Source organism: Monodelphis domestica, chromosome 6 (assembly GCF_027887165.1).
Source record: "Monodelphis domestica isolate mMonDom1 chromosome 6, mMonDom1.pri, whole genome shotgun sequence".
Lineage (NCBI taxonomy): Eukaryota > Metazoa > Chordata > Mammalia > Didelphimorphia > Didelphidae > Monodelphis > Monodelphis domestica.
In genome coordinates this window covers 91,083,725-91,108,545 of record NC_077232.1, presented here as the reverse complement: position 1 = coordinate 91,108,545, position 24,821 = coordinate 91,083,725, and the positions used below count along the sequence as shown (strand labels likewise).

The 24,821-nt window shown below is 35.4% G+C and overlaps 1 protein-coding gene across 3 annotated transcripts in view; it reads right to left on the bottom strand.

Annotated features, from left to right (window-relative positions):
• STX18 (syntaxin 18) overlaps nucleotides 1-24,821 on the bottom strand; it is a 175,799-nt gene that overhangs the window by 22,322 nt on the left and 128,656 nt on the right. For 2 of the 3 annotated variants that reach the window (XM_056802416.1, XM_007496742.3), the window contains exons 6-8: nucleotides 22,418-22,533; nucleotides 13,629-13,709; nucleotides 894-982 (exon numbers count right to left, since the gene is read on the bottom strand). In XM_056802416.1, coding sequence (XP_056658394.1) covers nucleotides 894-982; nucleotides 13,629-13,709; nucleotides 22,418-22,533 — 286 coding nt within the window. The remainder of the gene's footprint in view (nucleotides 1-893; nucleotides 983-13,628; nucleotides 13,710-22,417; nucleotides 22,534-24,821) is intronic. The other variant, XM_001364320.4, reaches the window with a different exon arrangement.

Below are 24,821 nucleotides of genomic sequence, written 5' to 3'. Positions count from 1 at the left end.
AAACAGTTGACATGATACCTAAAAGTAAGCTCTTGCCAGTGCTACTGGTTTCTGCTCTACAAAAGAGCAGATAGCCAGAAGTTATCAACTTTATGTAATCAAAGAATGGAGACAAAACAATTTAAAATTAACACTTAGAATAAATGTATATTGATTTGTTTTTAATTTTCCAAACATTATTCATAATCTGATCAATTAAAAATTAACAGCAGCAATTCCAAGAGAACCATTTAAATTAATATTTTACTGTTAAGAAAATACTGTCACCTATTATTAGTATAATGATCCCACAGAGGGTACTATTTTAATTATATCACCATACTTCAAAAGACCTTTGATTTCATTGGTAAAGGTTCTCACACTATCAATGAAAATCACATGGTTACATGACAAATTCTGTGCCACAGAATTTATCACCTGGTGAATAAATCTTTAGTGATGAATCTCCCCACAATTAATTCGGCTGATCTTTTAATAATTCTCACAGGATTAATTATTTGGCCTCTAGTTCAAAGCTTTTGCAGGCTAACAGGACTTGCCAGGATTCCACTACCCATCAAGAGCCTAGGGTCACCTTCATGCCATAATAATATCTTAGAGGAGGAAGGGTTTTGTTGGTTGTCTCTTGAACCGAGGATGACGATTGTCTTTGTGCGTTTTTGTGCACAAAGACACCTGTGCATGAAGATTTAAGTGGAAAAGTCGATGCACAGAGACAGTCCAAGGCACAATGAACATTTTAAAAGACAAGTAGAAAAGCTGTATTTAAAACATTTATTATTCATCTACTCAATATAAAAAGAAAATCATGCATAAGAATTTTTATTTAAGAATAATATGCCCTCTTCCTAATCTTTGCCGAAAATAAATGATAAAATATAGAATAAAATTACCACTTGTATTTCCTCTGGGGACAGTTCATCTTCTCCTCTGCCATCTCCCCACAGTCCAAAATTAGACTGAGATTCTTTCAAATTCTTATCTACAGAGAAAATACATACAGACTGACTCAGAACAAATGAAATTGGTATAAAGCAAAAAGAATTTGCATATAAAGCAGGATAATTTATTTTTTGAATGTATAAAATAAAGGAATTCATTTAACTTTACAGATTAATTGTTTAATCTAATTAATTAATTAATTATGATTACTGATATCAGTTACACAATATACACAAAATGATTCTTCCATAATCTTTATTTACTAAAAGTGTTTTAATGTGCAAAATTTAAAATTAATAATTTTATGAGGACTTTTTTTAGTTGACGTAACTGCATAAGCAAAACAAACAAATAAATATTCACTAGGGTTTATTTAAATTAAAGGTATTCAAGAATCTGAATATATTTAATGTAATTTTTTAATGGTCCATTATAAAACTCACTTTAGCCTCCCCTCTCCCTTAAAAAAATGACTCTTTTGTTATTTCTTACCAGATATATTTCCTAGCTCCAACAACTGGGGAATGGCTAAAAAATTTTAACTGAAAACTATTACACCAAAATAAATGATGAAAAGACATAGAATGGCATAGTTAGTAAAGAGTCAGCTTCAGAATCAGGAAGACTTTAGTTCATGTCTCACCTTACATATAGTAGCAATGACATGTCACTTCGTAATTCAACAGGCATTAAAGTGCTTCTTATGTAGCAGCAGGCACTATGCTAAAAATGCCAGGGATACAAAGAAAGGGGGGGGGGAGTCCTTGTTCTCAAGGAGCTCACATTCTAATAGTGGAGACAGAATGTGCAAATTTGTGGACAAGAAGATATATACATAGCATAAATAGAAGGAAATTATTATGGAGGTGGTACAATGGAGGTGAGATTAGAAAAGGTTTCCTAGAAGGTGAAATTGAAACTGAGTCTTGAAGAAAGCTAGTAGGAGAGAGGTGAGATGCAAGAGAATTTCAGATGGACTGTCATGGCTGAAGGAAAGAGATGAGGTAGGAAGACAAGGGGAGATGGAAGGAGGGGAGTAAGTGAGAGAGGAAGCAGAGGAGAAAAAGCAAGAGAACAAGAGAATGAGGGAGAGAAAAAAAAGAGAGGGAGAGAAAAGGAGAGTGAGTGAGTCAAGGACACAGAAAGGTTTCTCCCAGCAAAGAAGAGCAACTCTTCATCATGGAAGATAGAGGTGAAGGAGATGTTTGAGAGATATGATATGAGCAGTACGGTTCAATAAATGAGAACTCTTACTGAATGGCATCATTTTTTAAAATTTCTCTATAAAGATTTTTTTAAATTAATTAATTAATTTGGTCAATTTTAGAACATTATTCCTTGCTTACAAGAATCATATTCCTTCCCTCCCTTCCCTCCTTCCACCCTTCCTGTAGCTGATGTGCAATTCAACTGGGTATTACAAGTGTCCTTGATCAAAACCTATTTCCATGTTGTTGATGTTTGCACTGGAATGTTCATTTAGAGTCTACATCCCCAGGCATATCCTCTTGACCCATGTAATCAAGCAGTTGTTTTTCTTCTGTGTTTCTACTCCCACAGTATTTCCTCTGAATGTGGATAGTGTTCTTTCTCATAGATCCCTCCAGGTTGTGCAGGATCACTGCATTGCCACTAATGGAGAAGTCCATTACATTTGATTTTACCACAGTGTATCAGTCTCTGTGTATAATGTTTTCCTGGTTCTGCTCCTTTCGCTTTGCATCGATTCCTGGAGGTCATTACAGTTCCCATGGAATTCCTCCAGTGTATTATTCCTTTGAGCACAACAGTATTCCATCACCAACATATACCACAATTTGTTTAGCCCTTCCCCAATTGAAGGGCATCCCCTCATTTTCCAATTTTTTGCCACCACAAAGAACGCAGCTATGAATATTCTTGTACGAGTCTTTTCCTTTATTATCTCTTTGGGGTATAAACCCAGCAGTGCTATGGCTGGATCAAAGGGCAGACAGTCTTTTAGCATCCTTTGGGCATAGTTCCAAATTGCCCTCCAGATTGGTTGGATCAATTCACAACTCCACCAGCAATGAATTAATGTCCCAACTTTGCCACATCCCCTCCAGCATTCATTACTTTCCATTGCCTGTCATGTTAGCCAATTTGCTAGGTGTGAGGTGATACCTCAGAGTTTTGATTTGCATTTCTTTGATTATAAGAAATTTAGAGCACTTTTTCATGTGCTTATTAATAGTTTTGATTTCTTTGAAAACTGCCTATTCATGTCCTTTGCCCATTTATTAATTGGAGAATGGCTTGATTTTTTGTACAATTGATTTAGTTCCTTATAAATTTGAGTAATTAGACCTTTGTCAGAGGTTTTTGTTATGAAGATTGTTTCCCAATTTGTTGCTTCCCTTCTAATTTTGGTCGCATTGGTTTTGTTTGTACAAAACCTTTTTAATTTGATATAATTAAAATCATTTATTTTACATTTTGTGATTTTTTTCTAGCTCTTGCTTGGTTTTAAAATCTTTCCTTTCCCAAAGGTCTGACATTATACTATTCTGTGTTCACCTAATTTATAGTTTCCTTCTTTATATTCAACACCTATTCAGAGTTTATCTTCATGTAGGGTGTGAGATGTTCATCTAAACCTAATATCACCCATACTGTCTTCCAATTTTACCAGCAGTTTTTATCAAATAGTGGATTTTAGTCCCAGAAGCTGAGATCTTTGGGCTTATCATAGACTGTCTTGCTGAGGTCACTTATTGCAAGTCTATTCTACTGATCCTCCTTTCTGTCTCTTAGCCAGTACCAAATTGTTTTGATGACCATTGCTTTATAGTATAGTTTGAGATCTGGGGCTGCAAGGTCACCTTCCTCCATTTTTTTTTTCATGATTTCCCTGGATATCCTTGATCTTCTGTTCTTCCAAATGAACTTTGTTATGTTTTTTTTCTAATTCAGCAAAAAAGTTTTTTGGTAGTTCAATGAGTATGGCACTAAATAAGTAAATTAATTTAGGTAGGATTGTCATTTTTATTATGTTAGCTTGTCCTACCCATGAGCAATCAATGTTTTGCCAATTCTGGAGAGTATTCTGTATTTGTGTTTATATAGTTCCTGTGTTTGTCTTGGCAGATAGATTCCTAAGTATTTTATATTGTCTAGGGTGATTTTAAATGGAATTTCTCTTTCTAATTCTTGCTGCTGAGATGTGTTGGACATATATAGAAATGCTGATGACTTATGTGGGTTTATTTGGTATCCTGCAACTTTGCTAAAGTTGTTGATTATTTTGACTAGCTTTTTGGTTGATTCTCTAGGACTCTTTAAGTAGACCATCATATAATTTGCAAAGAGTGATAGCTTGGTCTCCTCATTGCCTCTTTTAATACCTTCAATTTCTTTTTCTTCTCTAATTGCTGTTTGTGTTTCTAGTACAATGTTTAATAGAGGATAATGAGCATCCTTGTTTCACTACTGATCTTATTGGGAAGGCTTCTAGTTAATCACCATTGCAGATGATGTTTGCTGATGGTTTTAGATATATACTATATATTATTTTTAGGAAAGGCCTTTCTATTTGTATGCTTTCTCGTCTTTTCAATAGGAATTGGTGTTGTATTTTATCAAAGGTTTTTTCTGCATCTATTGAGATAATCATGTGATTTTTGTCAGTTTGCTTGTTAATATGGTCAATTAGGTGGATGATTTTCCTAATATTGAACCATCTTTGCATTCCTAGTATGAATCCTACCTGGTCATAGTGAATAACCCTTGTGATGACTTGCTGGAGTCTTTTTGCTAGTATCCTATTTAAGGTATTTGCATCTATATTTGTTAAGGAGATTGGTCTGTAGTTTTCTTTCTGTTTTTGACCTGCCTGGCTTTGGAATCAGTATTATATTTGTGTCATAAAAGGAATTTGGTAGAACTTCTTTGCTTATTCTGTCAAATATTTTGCATAATATTGGGTTTAGTTGTTCTTTGAATGTTTGATAGAATTCATTTGTGAATCCTTCAGGCCCTAGGAATTTTTTCTTAGGGAGTTCTTTGATGGCTCGTTCAATTTCTTTTTCTGATATGGGATTGTTTAGGTAGTCTACTTCTTCCTCTTTTAGTCTAGGCAATTTATATTTTTTGTAAATATTCATTCATATTACATAGATTGCTATATTTATTGCCATATAATTGGACATAATAATTTTTAATGCTTACTTTAATTGCCTCTTCATTAGAGGTGAGCTCTCCCTTTTCATTTTGGATGCTGTCAATTTGATTTTCTTCTTTCCTTTTTTAATTAGATCGACCAGTGCTTTGTCTATTTTGTTTGTTTTCTCAAAGTACCAGCTTCTAGTCTTAGTTATTAGGTCAATAGTACTATCACTTTCGATTTTATTAATTTCTCCTTTGATTTTTAGGATCTCTAATTTAGTCTTCATCTGAGGATTTTTAATTTCTTCACTTACTAGTTTTTTAATTTGCATGCCCAATTCATTGATTTCTGCCCTCCCTAATTTGTTAATATATGAACTCAAGGTATAAATTTTCCCCAAGTACTGCTTTGGCTGCATCCCATAGATTTTGAAAGGATGTCTCATCATTGTCATTTTCTTCAATGAAATTATTAATTATTTTTCTGATTTGTTTGTTACCTAACTGCTTTTGGAGAATTGTATTATTTAATTTTCAATTAATTTTTGATTTGCCTCTCCATGTACCCTTACTAATTATTATTTTCATTGCATTGTGGTCTGAGAAGGTTGCAATTATTATTTTTGCTCTTTTGCACTTATTTGCAATGTTTTTATGCACTAGTACATGGTCATCTTTGTGAATGTAACCATGTCCTGCTGAAAAAAAAGTGTATTCCTTTTTGTCCCTATTTATTTTTCTCCACATATGTACTAACTCTAATTTATCTAAGATTTCATTCATTTCTCTTACCTCTTATTTATTTTTTGGTTTGATTTATCTTGTTCTGATAGGGGAAGGTTCAGGTCTCCCACTAGTATAGTTTTTCTATCTATTTCATCCTTGAGTTCTACTAGTTTCTCCTTTAGAAATCTGGATGTTCTACCATTTGGTGCATACATGTTGAGAACTGATATTTCCTTGTCGCCTATACTGCCTTTTATCAGAATGTAATTACCTTCCCTATCTCTTTTGACTAGATCTGTTTTTACTTTGGCTTTGTAGATATCATGATTGCAACTCCTGACTTCTTTTTATCAGTTGATGCCCAATAGATTTGGCTCCATCCACTTACTTTTACCCTATGCGTGTCTGCCTTCCTCATGTGTGTTTCCTATAGACAGCATATGGTAGGGTTTTGGTTTCTAATCCACTCTGTTATCCACTTGCATTTTATGGGTGAGTTCATTCCATTCACATTCAGAGTTATGATTACCAGCTGTGTATTTCCCAGCATTTTGACTTCCACTCCTAGTCCTGCCTTTTCTTCTTTCACTATTTCCTTTTACACCAATGTTTTGTTTTTAAGCAATCCCCCTAATTCCCACCCTTATTTTACTTCCCTTTCTACTGTCCCTCCCTTCTTATTCCCCTCTTGTTTTTTTTACAGTTTTTTAAACTACCCCCCCTATCCTTTTCCTCCCTTGTATTGCTTCCCTCCCCACCTGTCAGTTTGTTACCCTTTTACTTCCATATAGGGCACAAATCAATTCTTTGCACCAATGTATTTGATTGCTGTTCTTCCCTCTTTGAGTCAATTTCAATGTATGTAAGAATTAAGTATTTCCAATCTCCAACCTCTTTAACCTTCCAGTATATTGATGTTCTCACCCCCTCCCACAATGCACTTCTTTGTAACATATAAATTTACTCTCATTTCTTTCTTTTCCCATTTTTCTTAATATTAATCTCTTTTTTTAGCTCTAGTTGTGTATATATATATATGTATGTATGTATCTATCTATATACATATTTATGTCTTGGCAATTCATCCTATACAGTTTGTCACTGTTCCCTCTAAGTATAGTTCTTCTAGCTACCCAGTTGATAATAACAATTTTTAAGAGTTACCAATGTCCTCTTTACTTATAGTGATACATATAATTTTAACTTATTGGGTCTTTTAAAAAAATTGTTGGTTTGGGGCAGGTGGGTTGCTCAGTGGATTGAGAGTCAGGCCTAGAGATGGGAGGTCCTGGGTTCAAATCTTACCTCAGACACTTCCCAGCTGTGTGACCCTGGGCAAGTCATTTAAGCAAACAGTATTGACTCCAAGACAGAAGGTAAGGGTTTAAAAAAAAAAAGTTGGTCTTTGTTTTGTTTTTCTTTTTCCCCCTTTCTTAAGTACCTTTTGATGATTCTCTTGAGTTCTGTGTTTGGACATCATATTTTCTGTTCAGGTATGGTCTTTTCTTTACAAATGCTTGGAATTCTTCTATTTTGTTAAATGATCATACTTCCCCCTATAAGACTATAATAAGTTTTGCTGGGTAGTTGATTCTTGGTTGTAGACCTACTTCCCTTACTTTTTGGAATATCATATTCCATGCCTTTCGGTCCTTCAGTTTAGATGCAGCCAGATCCTGTGTTATCCTCACGGTAGTTCCTTGGTATCTGAATGGCTTCTTAGCAGCTTGTAATATTTTTTCCTTGGTCTGATAGTTCTTGAATTTGGCTATAACATACCTGGGTGTTGTCAGTTGGGGATTAAGTACAGGAGGTGATCTGTGGATTCTTTCAATCACCACTCTTCCCTCTTGTTCTAGAATATCGGGGCAGTTTTCTTGGATAATTTCCTGTAGGATGATATTCAGGCTTTTCCTTTTGTCATGGTCTTCTGGTAGACCAATGATTCTTAAGTTGTCTCTCATGGAATGATTATCTAAATCTTCTGTTTTGTGAATGAGGTACTTCATATTTTCCTCAACTTTTTCATTCTTTTAATTTTGTTTTATAGTTTCCTGCTGCCTTGTGAAGTCGCTTGCTTCTAATTTTTGTATTCTGGTTTTTAAAGACTGGATTTCATCCCTGGCTTTTTTGGTCCTCCTCCTTCTGATCTTTCATCTCCTTTGTCTTATTTTCAAGCTGATTTTGGCTTTCAAGACACTATTTTCTTGTTTTAGATCAAGTGCCTCTGTTTCCAGATGACTTATCTTGCTTTTTAAGTTCTTTTCCTAGTTGTTTTCAGCCTCTCTTAATTGTGTTTTGAATTGTATTTTTAGTTCTTCCAAAGCCTGTGTCCAATTTGCTAGAGTTTCTGTGTTTTTGCTTGGTGTTTCTTCATCCTTTTTTGTTATATTTGCTTTTTGTTCATTGCCTGGATAGAAGCTGTTGATTGTAATTTCTTTTTTCTTTTTCTGTTTGCTCATATTTACCCCCTTCTTTTCCCCCTGTAGTTGCCTGCACTCTTGCTCTCCTAATTATGTTTTGGATCTATGGTTTGGGGCTTTTTCTGTCAGTCTTCCCCCTTGGAGATTAGTCAGCAAATCTCTCAGTGCAGTCTGTGAGGGAGTGGTGTTGGAGCTTGAGCTTCCCTGCCCACTGAAGGTTTTAATGAGATTAAGTCCAGCTGGTTTGAAATTGTAGAGCTGGATGTGCCCTGAGGCCAAAAACTGGGGAAAAGGAGGTGGGGGCAATATGGAATGTCTCTTCTGCTGCAACTAGGCTGCCTGCTCTGCATTTCTTCTCCAACTGCTTCCCCACTGCCTGCGTTCGATGCTCTTGGTCTGGCACAGTTTTGCCTGCAAGGTACTCCCTTCAGACCAGCGCCCTTGTCCGCCCAGAGGTTCCAGCTACTGCTGGAGGCTCAGCACTCTAGATGAGGGAGGGGTCCTGGGACCTTCCTTCTTCTTTCCCCTTAAACCTGAGTGTTCTCAAATTCAGGCTTTTGGGGTACGTACTTTTTAAGTTGAGTCCAACAGGAGGGCTCCTTGGCTCTGTCCTGTTGTTAGGTTTGATTTTTAGCCAGCCCTCTAGGAGTATTTAGTTTGTAATCAGTAAGGAAGGGTTTTCAGAGGTCTGAACTTTTGCTGCCTCTAAGTCATCATCTTGACTCTGCCTCCTGTCATTTTCTTTTTTTTTTAATGAAGTATGAGGTGAGGTCCTTAGCTAAAGGGATGGGTGGTCACAGAGAATTTGAGAAAGGATGAAAAGATTTGGCATAGCAGCTATGATGAATGAATGAGACAGAGAACATATTAGAAAGGTGTAAGAAGGATTGCCTTCTTTCAATGTCTAGTTGGAAATATGTGAAATAAATTGTAGAAGATGTAATTAACAGGGTTTGATGATTTTTCCAGCTCTGTTCACATGTGAATAGGAGTAATGGAGATAGGACAGAAATAATCAAAGGCAGGAGTGTTGATTACAGCAAAGAGGTAAGTGATTCAAGCACAAGAGAATGGGATAAAGAAAGGAAGAGAGTATGGCCAGTTTTCAGGTCTGGGAAAGAACTGAGAGGTGGATGTAGCAGAAATCATGGTGAGGACCAAGAACAGCGTATGGGATCATCACATACAGGGAAAGTGAGAATCATAATAGATTATGATCAGGTAAAAGAATTTCATAAGTCACAGGCATGGGTGTATAATACTTGTGGGTGTTGGCTAGAATAAGTGTACAGACATCTCTGGGAACAGTTTAGAAGTGGAGGTATTGTGAAGATTGAATTTAGCTATCTCCTGATTGTAATAATGAAAATACTTAGCTCATCCTTTATTGTGAAGATTAAATTTTAATCCCAATTGTAACAATGAAGGTACTTAGCTCTTCCTTTATTGGGAAGATTGAATTGTAATTCATAATCTATTTTTAGATTTTAATCCCCAAAAGGTGATAACTCAGTATTTTAAGTAGATCTACCCATTTTAACTACAAAAAGGTGTTAAGTAATTACAAAAGGTGAAATAACCAAAAAAGGTGTTAAGTAACTATAAAAGGTGAACCAACCAAAAAAGATGTTAAGTAACCCAAAAGATATAACCCAATCAAAGAAGGTGTGAACTAAAGAGTGAACAGTCCTGGAGAAAAGTGTATGCTCTGTGGTATAATCGAACGTAATGGACTTCTCCATAAATGGTGGTGTAATGTCCCTGAACAATTTGCAGGGATCCAGGAGAAATAAACACCATTCATAAGCAAAGGATAAACTATGGGAGTGGAAACACCGAGGAAAAGCAACTGCCTGAATACAGAGGTTGAGGGGACATGACAGAGGACAGACTCTAAATGAACACTCTAATGCAAATACTATCAACAAAGCAATGGGTTCAAATCAAGAAAACATCTAATGCCCAGTGGACTTACGCGTCGGCTATGGGGGGTGGGGGGGTGGGGGGGAGGAAAAGAAAATGATCTATGTCTTTAACGAATAATGCTTGGAAATGATCAAATAAAATATATTTAAAAAAAAAAAAGAAAAGTGTATGCTGTGATTGGGAGACATGAAATTTAGGGGAGGTGACACAAGAGAAAAAGACCTTTAAAAAGGGAATCAGAGGCCAGAAGAAGATATAGATTCGATTCGATTCGATTCAAGGAGATCAAAGATCTCTAGGACCAACCAGAAGACAGACACCCAGACTTCTTTCCATTTAGATGGTCACAGTTGGTTAGTGAAAGGCTGACTTAGTGACCCCGCCTTTCTGGAGACATAAAGCCTCCAGGAAAGACCCATTGTCTTGAGGCTCTTTTCCCTGATTAGGGCCTTAGTATTTCTACCTGGCTCAGAGGAAGCCAGAGTTTCCTCCCTTTTCTCTCTTCCTTAATATCTTCCCTCTATTGTAAATAAGCTACAATAAATTCCATTTACTTTAGTAATTTATTTTGGGATTTAGAAATTAAATCCCTGGTGACCAGCTATAGAAAATATTCAGAGTCCAACCACAATTATTTTTAACAGAATGAGTTATGAGAATTTACTTAGATTTAGGAAATGTGAAGTTCTGAGAGAGCATAAATATATATATGGAAGTCCTCTATTGTGAGGGCAGAAGTTGGGGTGGAAAGATTGAAAGTCAGATATTGAACTCATTGAAAAAAGAATGAGAAAAGAATGTCCCAGGGTCAACAATAAAAGCCACAAGAAAACTGTGGTAGATAGAGAACAGTTAGGAGGATCTCTTCCAGCTGATGTTTGAATAGTGTCTCCTTAGATGAAGAGAAGCTGCTGAGTAATGGTGGCAGAAAGGGAAGCTAGAAGTGGTAATGGGAAGCAAGGAGTATTCCCACTATCACACTATGACAAGTGAGTTTGTGAATTTGTCGAAGAACAATTAGTCCTTAACTTCTAAGTGCCACAGGAAGCTATAACAAGGATAGTCAACTTAAAAAAATCTTTACATCAAATATCTCTAATAAATGTTTTATATCCACAATAATTATATCACTAATAAAAATATTCTAGACCAAAAGCCATTCCCAAACAGATAAGTGGTTAAAAGATATGATAGTATTGCAAACTATTAAACATATTAAAGAATGATCCAACTCCTTAACAAGTAGGGGAATACAATTAAAAAAACCTTAAGGCATAATCCACATACACAGCAAACTGGAAAAGATGATAAAAGATAGAGACAATAAATGTTGGCAGAATTATAGAAAGACAGACACATTTTTGCCTTGTTAATGACACTGTGAATTGGTCCACCTATTTTGAAAAGGATTTGGAACTGAGAATTTTATCCCAGAGATTTGACATAAAGCACATGAGATAAAACATATACAATTCCCTTTCCTGGAGTAAAAGGAGGGAGAGTACTCTCACAAGACAAACAGGTAAGGAAACTGCATCTTGAACCCTCATTCTTCTTCTTGTAATGAAGTTAGTGACCCCACCATGCATCTTGGAGAAAAAGAATGCATAATGAAGAAATATTCCTCTAAAAATCAATACTTAGTATCAATTCTAAGACAGAAGGAAAGGATTAAAAAAAAAAGAATAAATGCTACTGGGAGATCAGGGGTCATCTCTTGGGGGTAAAACTCCTTTCCTATGCTTCTACTACACTTCTTTTACTCTATCCACTTTAATCCTACCACAGCCCAGGCCCTTTCATTCTCTTCTCTCCAATTCCACAGGGTCCTCTGGAATTCATGCTTTATAACTAGCAAAAGCCCCACTCTTCTTCCTGGTCTTTTCACATTCTTTTGATCTTATGCCCATGGAAATCACCCTGGACTTGCTCCTCTCATCTCCCCATGACAATAGCATTAGAGGTGTTGGCGCACTCTCTGATTCCCACTTCCAGACTCTGATCCCATTACTCCACAGCTCTTCCTCTTTTGCAGTTCTTGCTATCTGCCTATATTGTATCATTCAGGTTTTTGCTGTTGTGATCCAGCCAGGCTTCTCAGTCTACTTTTTTAAGGAGTTCAGAAGTACCTAGGACACAGTTTACCTTTCTAATTCAACTTGACCAAAACTGGGGATGCTTGATGTTCTACTGAACACAACAATTTCCCAGTTCAACTGTCCCAACTATATTCTACCATATATTTGCAATTATACGCTACCAAAATCATCTATAGGGAGGTCTTAGATGAAACTACTACTACTTGCCTGACAGCATCACAATGCTGAATTCTGAAATGCCCCTCTCTGATAATAAGTTCCTGTCCTTCTATGTTTGCCTTGGTCTTACTACCACTAAATTCTCAGTCCCTCCATTTCTCCCTAGTCTACCATTTCTACCCAAGTCAAATAAAAACATAATACCCTCAAAGTTAAGAGATGCTTCCTTTCTTTCTGTTAACAAGAAGCTTTTTTAGAAGCCATACTTCTTGGAAGAATTATGTTGGATTGAAATAAAATATATTTTTAAAAAAGGTCATCTACTATGAGCTCCTAATTACTACTCTATAATTCAGAACCTCTCTATCTCTTCATTTTTCTTTGCTTCACTTATTCTTGTCTCTGAGGAAGAGGGGGACCCTTCACTTGGCCAATACTCACAGTTCTATCTGAGCCTCTGGTCCCATTCTCTTTGCTATGGCAACTTGACCCAAGAATTATCCCCTTGTTCATCTTCAATCTCTCCTTCTCCACATGTCCTCCCAATCACTGAGTAATAACACTCTTCATTCTATACTAGCCTTAAAACAGTTCACTTGGTCTTGTTATTCATTTTCTATCTCTTCTTCCTTACACTATTCAACTCCAATAAAGAATCATATACATCTACTGCCTTCATTTCTTCACCTCCCCCTCATTTCTCAGTCCCTTAAAATTTGAATTGCAGCTGAATCATCCAACTAAAACTGTTTTTTCAAAAGTTATCAGTGATCTTTTAATTGCTGAGTTTGATTGTCTCATCTCAGGCCTAATCTGTTAAACCCACTTTGCAGCTTTCAATACCACTGAATACTCTCTATTCTCCATATCTAGCTTTGTGAACACTATTATTTTTTTTTCTCTTCTTTACAAACAGAATACAGATTATGGGAGTAATATCTGAATTAGCAGTTTTTACAGAGTCAAAACACAGGTCTGATTATGTAGACCCCCCTTTCCCTGGCCCTCATTCCTCTGACCTCAAACATTCCATGACTCACTATTATCTCTCCAAGATCAATATTCTATGTTTGGCATTCAAAGTCATTCATAACTGGTTCCTCCTACTTTTTCAGTCTTTCTATATTCTATACTTTCCTCTTTGTACTCTTTGATTCAGTACCACTGGCTTCATTGCTGTTTCTTGAATAAGATATTCTATCTCCCCACTCCAGACATTTTTACTTACAGTTTCTCATGTCTGGAGACAGGTATCTCATGTCTTCTCCTTCCTCAAGGAGCCTCTTTGCTTTCCTGCTTCCCTCAAGTCCTAGAAGAAATTTCATTTTCTAAGGAAGCCTTTCTTGAGTCCTCTTAATTGTAGTTCCTTTCTTCTGTTGATTATTTCTAAATTATTCTGTGCATAGTTTGTTGGTACATGGTTATTTGCATGTTATCTCTCTTCTCCATTAATCTGTGAGAATCTTAAGAGCAGAGATATTATTTTGTCTTTTTTTTTAATATCCCCAGGTTTAGCAATGTCTAAGCATTTAATTAGGCACTTATGTTAGTCATTTTTCAGTGGTGTCTGACTCCTCTTAACCCCATTTCAGGTTTTCTTGGCAAAGACACTGGAATGGTTTGCCATTCTTTCTCCAGCTCATTTAACAGATGAGGAACTGACGCAAATGGGGTTAAGTGATTTGCCCAGGGTCACAAAGCTAAGAAGTGTCTGAGGTGAACTTAGGAAGATGAGTCTTCCTGATGCCAGCCTCAACACTACATCCACTATGCTATCTAGCTGCTAAATATTTACTGACTGATTAATTAGAGCAAACTTCAAAAATCAATATCAAATTAAAAGGGTAGCATTAAGGAAAAACTACAAGTGATTATAATAACTTCAACTTCAACTTACCTATTCCTAATAGCCTTTGATGCAAAAAAAATGAAAATAAAAAAGCAGATATTGATATTGATTAATTACCATTTCTGACAGAAATTGAACTGATTTCAAGCAATTAGTACAAAAGGAGGACAAAAGTCCAAGATTCCCTTCCACCTTCTCTACTACATGGACAGACATGGCAGTCAAAGGAAAAATGACTTTGAAACTCATAAAATATTATTGTGTATAGTGTCAGAAGACTAAGACCAATATGGCTTCACAAACCATGAAAAGCAGAAAATAAATATAAATCTGCAGAAAACTTTGCAGAAAGTCCAAATGAAGCATAAGATACTAAAGGTACTCAAAGATAACCTGGCAGGCAGACTACAAAAGGAAGGACAATGAAGCCAATCTGTAAACTAAATTTGCCTATAACAATTATATTTATCATCCACGATTGAGGAATCACCACATTTGGATCTTAACTTTTGTTCAATGAATCTCTAATATATTAATATAAAATAAGGCATGAAGGTAGGAGAACTTCAGGTAGGTTCTGAATGGAAAAAATGGTAAGATTTTCTCTCTTGTTCCTATGAGGGATAAAGTAAGAATGCATATTAGACAACAAAGGCTTTTTATCATTGTGATGAAAGATATTTAACACAAAATCCAAATGGGAAGATAAGGGTGGTCACCAAATATGCCTATTTGTGGACAACATCCTTATTTATTTAAAAAAAATCAATGCCTAGTTCTAAGTTCAGGAAGAGTATTGATTGTTTGCAAGAAAAGTGGCCTAAAAACAGTATCTCCAAATGGAAAAGCTATAGACTGATTATTAGAAGAAGTTAGGGATACTGGATGGAGAGTTTGAGTACAATGATATTGGTACCCAAATATTAAAGTTCCCAAATGGTATCCAAATGTTACAGAATCTAAAGCAAGACCTGCCCCATGATGACTCTATATCCGTTATAGAGTATCTGCTGAAAGTCGAAGACATGAATTGCAGAGGTTGAGCAACTATCATTGATTGAATTACAATCTGTACAGATGAAAGATGAAGAGCATGAAGAGATGAAGAAAGGTAGCATTCATATAGTATTTTAAAGCTTTTAAAATGCCTTATAATCATTATCTTATTCAATACTTACAACTCTGGGAGGAAATACTACATATAGTATTATTTCTACCTTGCAGATTCACAGTCATTAGAGGTAGGACTCAAACTCATCTCTCTTGACTTTGGAGGGCTCTTTTTACTAAATCATGCTGCCTTTCCAAGTATCCCCAATAAAGAGATCCCTGTTCCACTGAGGTATATGACAGGTAGAAAAAACTCTGCTATATTAAGGATTAGTAAACAATTGTGTCTAGGTTTATTTTTCCCTTTTAAGAGGAATTCCAAATGCTGGAACTCCATAAAAACAACAAAAAAGACAAATTCTATAGCAAAGACTACAGCAATGACAAGAAGGAAAACAAAGTAAATTATAATGTCCAAATTGATGTTTAAGATTATTCTTATAACTGTTTGTGAAATGAAAAAGTATCTGTTCATGGAGAATGAGAAGTAGAAATATGGAGAAAAATGGAGAAGTAGTTCTAGTGGAAAACCATGTGCTGTAGTGAAATAAACATGAGATTAGGAGTGAAAAGTCCTGGTTCTAATACCAGATATGCATGTACCTTTGGGTAAGTTAAACAATCTCTATGATGTTTGGCTTGCTTATCTATACATCTAAGACAGCCATGCCTGTCCAAGTGCTTGAAGGCACTGGGAAAACTATATATTTTTAAATCAAAGGGCTATTAATATTACTGTGAGTACTATTTAACCAACAGAGAGAAGGTTTTTAAGTGAACCACTGTCCAAGTATATGTGAGTTAATAATATAAAAGGAAGCACTGTAAAACTTTCCAACTCCCTGACAGAAGGTAAGTTTAAAAAGTAGTCAGAATCATGAGTTAGACTTATGCTTTTGAAAATTGGGGTAATCTATTACAAGGCCTGGGGGAATCTCAATCCTCAGCAACGTCAAGCAATATATATATATATATATTTTTTTTTTAATTAAAACCTGTTATTTTAACAGAGCTCTGAGAACATAAATGAGTATGAGAATTGTCAAGAAGCAACAAACTTGTGATCAAATACAAGTCAATGTTAATATCACATTACTAAAATTAAAGGAAGGGGCAGCTAGGTGAGGCAGTGGATAGAATCCTGGATTTAAAATCAGGAAGACTCACCTTCATGAGTTCAAATACAGTTTCAGACTTGTATTAGCTATGTGACCCTGGGCAAGTCACTTAATCCTGTTTGACTCAATTCCTCATCTGTAAAATGAGGTAGAGAAGTAAATGGCAAACCATTTCTCTGCCAAGAAAACCCCAAATGGGGTCACAGAGTTGGAAATGACTTAATGAGAAAGTTAATGTGTGCATTTTTTTCATTTATCAAAGAACTGATGAGTTAACTTTGGGGGAAAGTTACTTTGTAAGGAGGATTTGTTTTGATGATTTGTGGGATAGGCTGTTGTGTAAAAAAACAAAATGCATCAATCAATCAATAAATGACAATAGGGAGGAAAAAATCTATAGTCACTTCAGGAAAAAGATGGTTAGACTCGTGATCCTCAAGCAGTAGTTCATGAGTCGCACTGTGAGTGTCCTCTGATTGGACAAGTTTCTTGTAAATTTACAGTTTATGGTATAAATTTATAACCATATGTACTAAGTCCTTTCTATGTGCATAGAGGATGTGTATCTCAATCTATTTTTTTGTTTCTAATAGAAATGAGCAAACTGTTCCACAGATTATCTTATTAGGATCCCAACCAAGGCAATTAATCAATTATTGTTAATTCTTGTTGGAAAGGTCACTAAGATAGGACAGCTATTTTGTGGGGTCTTCTGAAATTATAGGATAGGCTACAGAAGAGAAACGTTTGGTAAAAGAATCTCTGATTCTTGGGAGGTGGTGTATTAGAGCAGACAAAATTTTACAAGTTATCCTCAATGACAAAGATTCTAATCCTGAATGAGAAAGTGGAATCAGAATGTGCATAGTGCTATGATTCATACCAACTCCAATCCCAGCAGAATTTTCTTATTTTGATTTCTGCAATGATAAATGATGAAAAATATTTCTTCAATGTAATCAGCAGCTAATTTTAAACATGATTATCAGGTCTATCAGAAAACTGGCAAAATAACAGCTTTTGAAATGTACAGTTAAATCAAGCTATTTTTAAAGCATGCTTTTTTAGCTTCATTAAATAGGAAATCTTTAGATAAGAATACTTTTAGGGAAGAAGTCAGTTAAAAACATAAAGAATATAATTTAAAAATTTTCAGACAAACTGAATTTAAATTCATAATCACTCTAATGTTAACGGTTGCCCTACATATAGGAGCAAGCATTGTTTTCTTTTCATTTTCTTCCTATCCCATTGGAACCAATTACTTTTGGGTACTGCCTCAGTTGGCAAAGTAGCATTGAGCTCATTAAGAGGTTGGGGTGCCCAAAATGAGCTGAGTACCAGATAAGAAACTTGATCATCCTCCCAGAGTGGCTTCCTCTTGTTTTCTTTAACTCTGTCACTATGGCATTTCTATTCCAAATGGGAAGCTTTCTTTAGAGTTGAAACTAGAGTTGCCCTTTGAATCAGCAAGATGGATTGTTTTTTTGCCCTTGGAACAAAACTATATAAATTTTTTCTCTCTAGGTGTATTAGCTAATTTAGATATATAAGATGCTTCAAAATGAAATAAAAAATGGCTGGTAACTGATTCAGACCTAAAGTTTTGGAAAGATCTGTCAAATTGGGGGTCTTTTTCTTTCTAATGATAATAAGATGCCACCTAAATTTCTAAAACATTAAAAAAATAAATGTTACACTTACTTCTGAAATTATTAATAATGTCTGATGGAAAAGTTATGTCTGTAATTTTTTAAAAAGAAAAGTGTGCTTCTTTCTTTCTAAGACTAAGGATTTCATTACCTTTCCAGAGGTTAGGCAACAGAATAATAGTTGATTGTGGAATACACATCACATATGAACAATAATAGAGGCCTGAGCAACTGGGACACAAGTGAAAGGAAGGTCAAGAGGCAGTAAGCAGTAAGCAAGCAAGGGAATAGGAAGTAGATAATATGGTGGTAAGAGAGAGAACAAGGGAGATGCAAGCTCAAAAATACTAGCATGGTACAGCTCCTAAGCAAAAAGATTTAGAAGCCCAATCTCTGATTCTGAATTCTGTCACTATCTAGTCTTGGACAACAATATCTACAACAATATCTTGGACAACAATCTCTGATTCTGAATTCTGTCACCATCTAGTCTTGGACAACAAGACCTTAACACCTGCTCTCTCTCAAAGGAATAGTGTAAACACATAAACAACTCACGATAGCATTTTAAATTTTACAAAGCATTTTCCTCACAACCCTCCTATATGGTTAGGTAAAATAAGTATTAATATAAAGCACTGGAGAATGCTTCTTGGAGAAGAAATGTAAGAATTTTAAGGAATGGCCTTCCTTAATCCTGGCCACTTATCTTCTACTGGCTGAGGAACAGCTTTACAACTTTTAAATGGAAGGATAAATGGGAGCTCAAGAAAGTAATTTAAAAGCAATTTCAATCTTGGTTTAGGTTTTTTTTTTTTTTAAGGACAGTTTTAAGAGTGAATTTCATATCAGAAGCAAAGAATATTCCTAAAGTCAGTGAATTTGTTTTCAAACAGATATTAATAGTTCTATGAGCAACATCAGTTACTGAAAGATATTTCTTCAATGTACTTAAAATTCCAAACAGAAATTGAAAATTACATTAAGAAAATTTAAATTAATAGTTTAAAAAGATCTTTGCAGAATTTTAATTTTTACAATTGCTATCTAGTCATCTTAGGCAATGAAGGGAATAATTTCCCAAATGGCCCAAGTTTGTGTATTGGATGTTAGTATGGGGCCACCAACTGGTGAAATGGCACTCAATCTCCTAAAGCCAGGTAATAATTAATGGCAATAAACCATAAAATTCACATATACATATTCATGTGTATAAATGTGAGTATACATAGTGATATATATATAATAGATAATACATGTACGTATATATGTAAATATATATACACCTTGATGAGACATCATTCAGGTACATTGTGTGTACATACATGAATGGTGTTTCATCAAAATTAAATAAGAGATTCTCTCCTTATACCCATCCAGAAAAAGATGTAGTTTTTGGAGTGAACAAATCTGAAAACCATAGCTCTCCTGACACTTCTTTTCAGGACTAAAAAAGAAATAAAACAAACTTTTTACATCTGTAGATTAAGGGAACAATAATTTCCAAGGTCCCTGCTATGTTGTTTAATCATTTCAGAGTATCCAACTCTTCATGACCCCATTTGAAGTTATTTTGGCAAAGATACTGGAATGACTTGCCATTTCCTTCTCCAGATCATTTTACAGATAAAGAACTGGGGCAAACGGGGTTAAGTGACTTGCCCAAGATTACACAGATATTAAGTGTCGGAATCCACATTTGAACTCAGGTCTTCCTGACTCCAGTATAATGCTCTATCCACTGCACCACTGTAAGGATAAGTGATAAGGGATAGAGAAAAATGCACAGACTGTCTAAGAGGAAAGGAGGAGAATTTAGACTCAAACCCTGGGAGAAGATTCTAGAAGGAGAGGAGGATCTTGGGAGTTTACTGGGTTTACCGGTCTCTCCTGATCTGGCTTTTCTCTGAGCTGATAAGGAGGATCTTTTTGCTCTGGCATCCCCTGGGAAAAGACTAATCTTGTGGAAAGATTAGGGATTCCTGGGTTGGAGAACTGCCTTGGAGGAAATCTGCCTTTCCCTGAGGCACAGGGATCAACCTGTCAGAAACAACTTAGTTAAGGTAAACCCAAGGGTTTTATCACCTGAGACTTTGGATTTACCTAGGAAGCCAACCCCAGGTTTTCGGTAAGGACTCAGTACATCTGTGAGTCCTGCATTCTCAGCCTTTAAAGACAATCTGTAGTATATAGGTAGTCAGAAAGCTTTTTGGGATCTAAATAAGATCAAGGAATGAAGAAGAAGGGCTTGAGAAGACCAGAAGAGCAAACCCCAAGAAGGGGAGAATAGATTGGTGCGAGGAGCTATAGCTGTGTAGATTTAGGACTTTATTTATCATTTCCCTACCCTCAATAAACTTTTTTTTTTAATTGCAAGGGTTGTGCTTCTCTGGTCCTGGGAGGTGACTAGTTGGATTTTTTCCCCTCATTTCCAATTCCTCTAGATCCTTTCCATTAAACTATCTCCTTTTGGAGGTATTTTCTCTTTCAGTATCTAGCTGCCTCTCTATAATGCTGCATTATTTTATAATTCATGCAAAATAATGACAACAAACAAGAAATTCTCTGTTCTGAGACAAAAGGAAATACAAAGTAAAATATGGCTGATTATAGAAACAGGCTATATATTACATAAACCTAGACAGGTCTCATTTGTCAGGAGGTTAGTAAATGATGCTGAGGTCCAATAATTTTGGTTAGATTCAGCAATCATCTATGAAAGCTGCACACGCATCCCAGAGCAATGCCCAATTGAGGGGTGGGGATCATTGAGCATGACATTGGCAGAGATGATATATAGTTTCACTTTAGTCTGAGCCATACTCCCTCACTATCCCTCCCTGATACATACAACACCCACCAAACCCTTTTCTACCTTTCTGCCTAATTAGTTTCTGAAGTCTGTGTCCAGATTTATCAATAATTTGTGTATTAGAAAAAGATAATCTGTGGAACTACTTCTAGTTGCAGTAAAGGGATACTCTGGCTGTGACTAGAAAGATACTAGGGGAACCTGAGGGTGTCTAGTTGTAATGGAGATAGAAATACTTCTGAGAGACAGAGAAATACTATTAGAGAGAGATATTCTGGGGTTGTTTATTGATCACTACTGATGGCTAATAGATCAATATTTTTCCTACCCTCCTCCTTCCTCAATCCCTCCCTTCACCACCCTTTTCTGAAGCCTTTTGGCTTCGCCCCTCCCCCCGAGTAGATTCTGAGGTTTATGAGGAAACACTCTTTTCTCTTCCTTTCTCAAGTAAGGGGATTTATTGGGAACAACAGGATGAAGAACTGAGGTAAGATGAGGTGAGAGGGATGAGGGTTTCCCTAATCTATAATGAGGGATAGGATGATTATGGGAAATGTCAGTCCTGTCACAGCTGTGACACAAAAGTCTATCAGGGAGATGGAGGACAACTGCTTAATCTTCTTTCTTCTTCCAAGTACACAAAACCACCAACAAAAGTTAATTTCTTCTCAGGCTAATTCCAGAAGCCCCTCCCCCAAGGGTCCTTTAGCCTAGGACAGAAGCGAACATGGATCAGTTCAGAGCTTCTTCCCTTTTCAGCCTGGCTTGCCTCCAACTGACTTTCCTGGGAACATTCTAATTGGAATCTTCACCTTGATTGACAGATGAGGTCCCCAACTTTCTGTCTTGCATGCATGAAGTTCTCTCTTCCTTCATGCCTCTTCCACATTTGATAATGTTTTATTAAAAACGACAGAGCCCTGTTATTATAAAGATTTGTGAATTTATGAATAGTTCCTTGTTCTTTTGTGCCATACATTTGTATAATGATGATAAGTAATACCACAATCTTACATTTGTATATTTAGAGTTTCTATAGTACTTTTACATCCCATTATTTTTATTGATTGAAAAAACTTTGTGAAGCAAGGTAAAGCAAATATTATTCCCCTCTTTTTGAAAACGAGAGAATTTAAGAAATTTGCCCCAAATCACAGTGCAAGTTAAAAGGCTATTATAATAAGAAGAAATGGAATTCAGTTTTCCTGATTCCAGGTGCTTTTCCTTCTATACTACACCTTCTTAGAATCAAGAGGAATTAAGAGTTATAAAAAATTGGAGACTCTAAACTACTAATTTTTTAGTTGAAGAAATTGAGATCCAGTAAGGGAAAGTCATTCTCAAGGCCATATATATATAGATAATAAACAGCAGACCAGGACTTTTTCCATTTCATTGTGCTGACTTCTCTTCAGGTCAAGGGCACAAACAGAGGGAATGAACATTATTAGGATACTTTGTTTTTTTAATTAATACCTTGATTTTCTTCTGTGATAGATTTTTCTTCAGATTCTTCTGAAGAATTCTGTGAAACTCTCTCAGATGAAGAAGATTCTGTAGATTTGCTACTTTGGTCAGGTTCAAGTCTGGATCTAAAAGTATAAAATAATATTATTAATGTGCTTATGTAGATAATTGGATTTCCTTTAAAGAAATAGAGAATAAGATTAAACACCAATATGAATGAAGTAATTTTAACCATAAAAGTAGATACAATTTGGCCTTTTTTAGAATGATTGTTCTGCATTACCAAATACATCACAAATCCATATTCCTTCCTTCTACCACTGATGACTGCCATTCCATAAGAATCAATCTTACCTGTAGTTTTATCTGCATTTTTTTTCTAGATCCTAAAGGAGCAGTTTATTTTGGAATCATGACTGTAATGAAATGGTTCTTTCTTACAACTGGATATAGGCATGGTGGTTACTTTGAGTTCTATGCCTTAAGAAGATCTGTGCATGAGATCCAAGTACTCTGCTCATGAGTACTATATTGGTCAAGGCAACCATTTTTCAGCATGGTGCTTATCTTGTAGCATACTGATATTAGTCTTCCCTCCACAGCCTTCAGTTGCTGAAGGAAGAAATTAGTTGCTGATTAAGAGGAAATTTTGGTTATGGAATTTTCATTAAAAACTGTTTAAAAACAAAAATTCCTTCCCTCTTATAAAAACCATTATTATCCTATCACAAAAGCACCATGAGTTTATCAATTTGTAGAAATAGAGATTAGATCTTACATAGTACAACTTTATAGACAGAATCAGTTTTATTATGAGAAAAGGCAAACATCCAATATAAATTTCCAAATGTACAAAAAGCACATGGAAATTATAAAATAAGATTATCTAAATATTGTTAAAATATTATGAGATATGTTAACAAGTACATATTTAATGTCTACTAAAATTCAGCAAAGGAAATTCATTTTAAGATTAATTGACTTTTAAATAAATGTTTTTTATTGTTTGCAATCTTTTGCTTTTAGAGTATGCTAATGCACCAGATTTCGATTAAAAATAAAAAGCCTGCAATGCAGACTTTTAAAAAAGCACTCTACTTTGTTTAAATGATAAAAACAGATTCAAATGATCAAATAAAGAGTCTACTGAAATCTTTGGGGAAATTACAAATCAAGTAGTTGAGAGTCTTTTTAAAAGGAATTTTTTTTAAATCCTGAGAAAGACCAGTTTAGGCTCTATCATTTATTTTAACTGATTTACTTAACTAAAGACTGAGTCTACCACAGATGCAATCAAAAGATTCTCCACCTGGCACACATCGGTTTACTACTTCCTTTACTTTGCCTTCAATTTTAAATTTTTACCAAAAAGCAGGGTAAGGGTATGGGGAGGGAAGGAAAATTGATCAGAATGGGAGAAATGAGGAAAGGGAAAAATATTATTTTAAAAAAGGCTTTTCTGATTTGAAACAAATAAGATTCAAGTATAAATCTTCTATTTTAACTGAAGTGAGTATTGCTTTAAGTTCAGTGCACATAAGGTGAATGTATTATAATTTTAAATGTAAATTTCAGAAGGAAGCATTTACTCTGAGCACAGGTACAATGCATTTGAATAAAAATAATATAATTCATGTTGCTAAATTTATATTGCCTTAATGAAATTATGTTCCTCCATTTCTACAAGCAAACATTTATTTAGCACCTCCTAGGAACATAAGATACAGAGATATTGCACAATCCCTACATAAAGACTTACTATCCAGTTGGTGAGTGAGGACCCATACATAAATTACAAATAACAATAACACTGCATATATGAAGTGTTAAGTAAGTTAAATAAGAGTTGAACAGGTAATTTGTTATAGAAATCTATTTCAAGTTAAATAATAGCTTAAACATTTTTGCTGTTTTATTTAGTCTTTTTCCAGTGTTTTATCCTACTCTTCCTGGCCCTCTTTTGAGATTTTCTTGGCAAAGATATGGAGAAGTTTTCCATTTTCCTTCTTTGCTCATTTTAGATATGATGAAACTAAGGCAAAGAGGGTTAAGTGGCTTGCTCACAGTCATACAGCTTGGAAATGTCTGAGGCCAGATTTGAACTCAGGTATTCCTGACTCCAGATCCTGTGCCACCAAGCTACCCCAATTTAAATATTAGGGTTCTAAATATTTCCCTGATACACTCTGAGACTTAAGTTAAATATAAGTACTTAGATTTCATACATAATATGGATATGTATTATTTGAGGTCCTCTTCTCTGCTGGTGTCTGAAATACATAAAATGTAGCAGGCTTAAGCTCATTTTTATCTTCCTTGTATAGAGGATGGAGCTCTTCCAACAGTTCTTAGGGGCAGTTTAGGTGCTTTTGTTTGATCTTTTCTGGAGGAAATGAACAGCTTTCCTTCCACT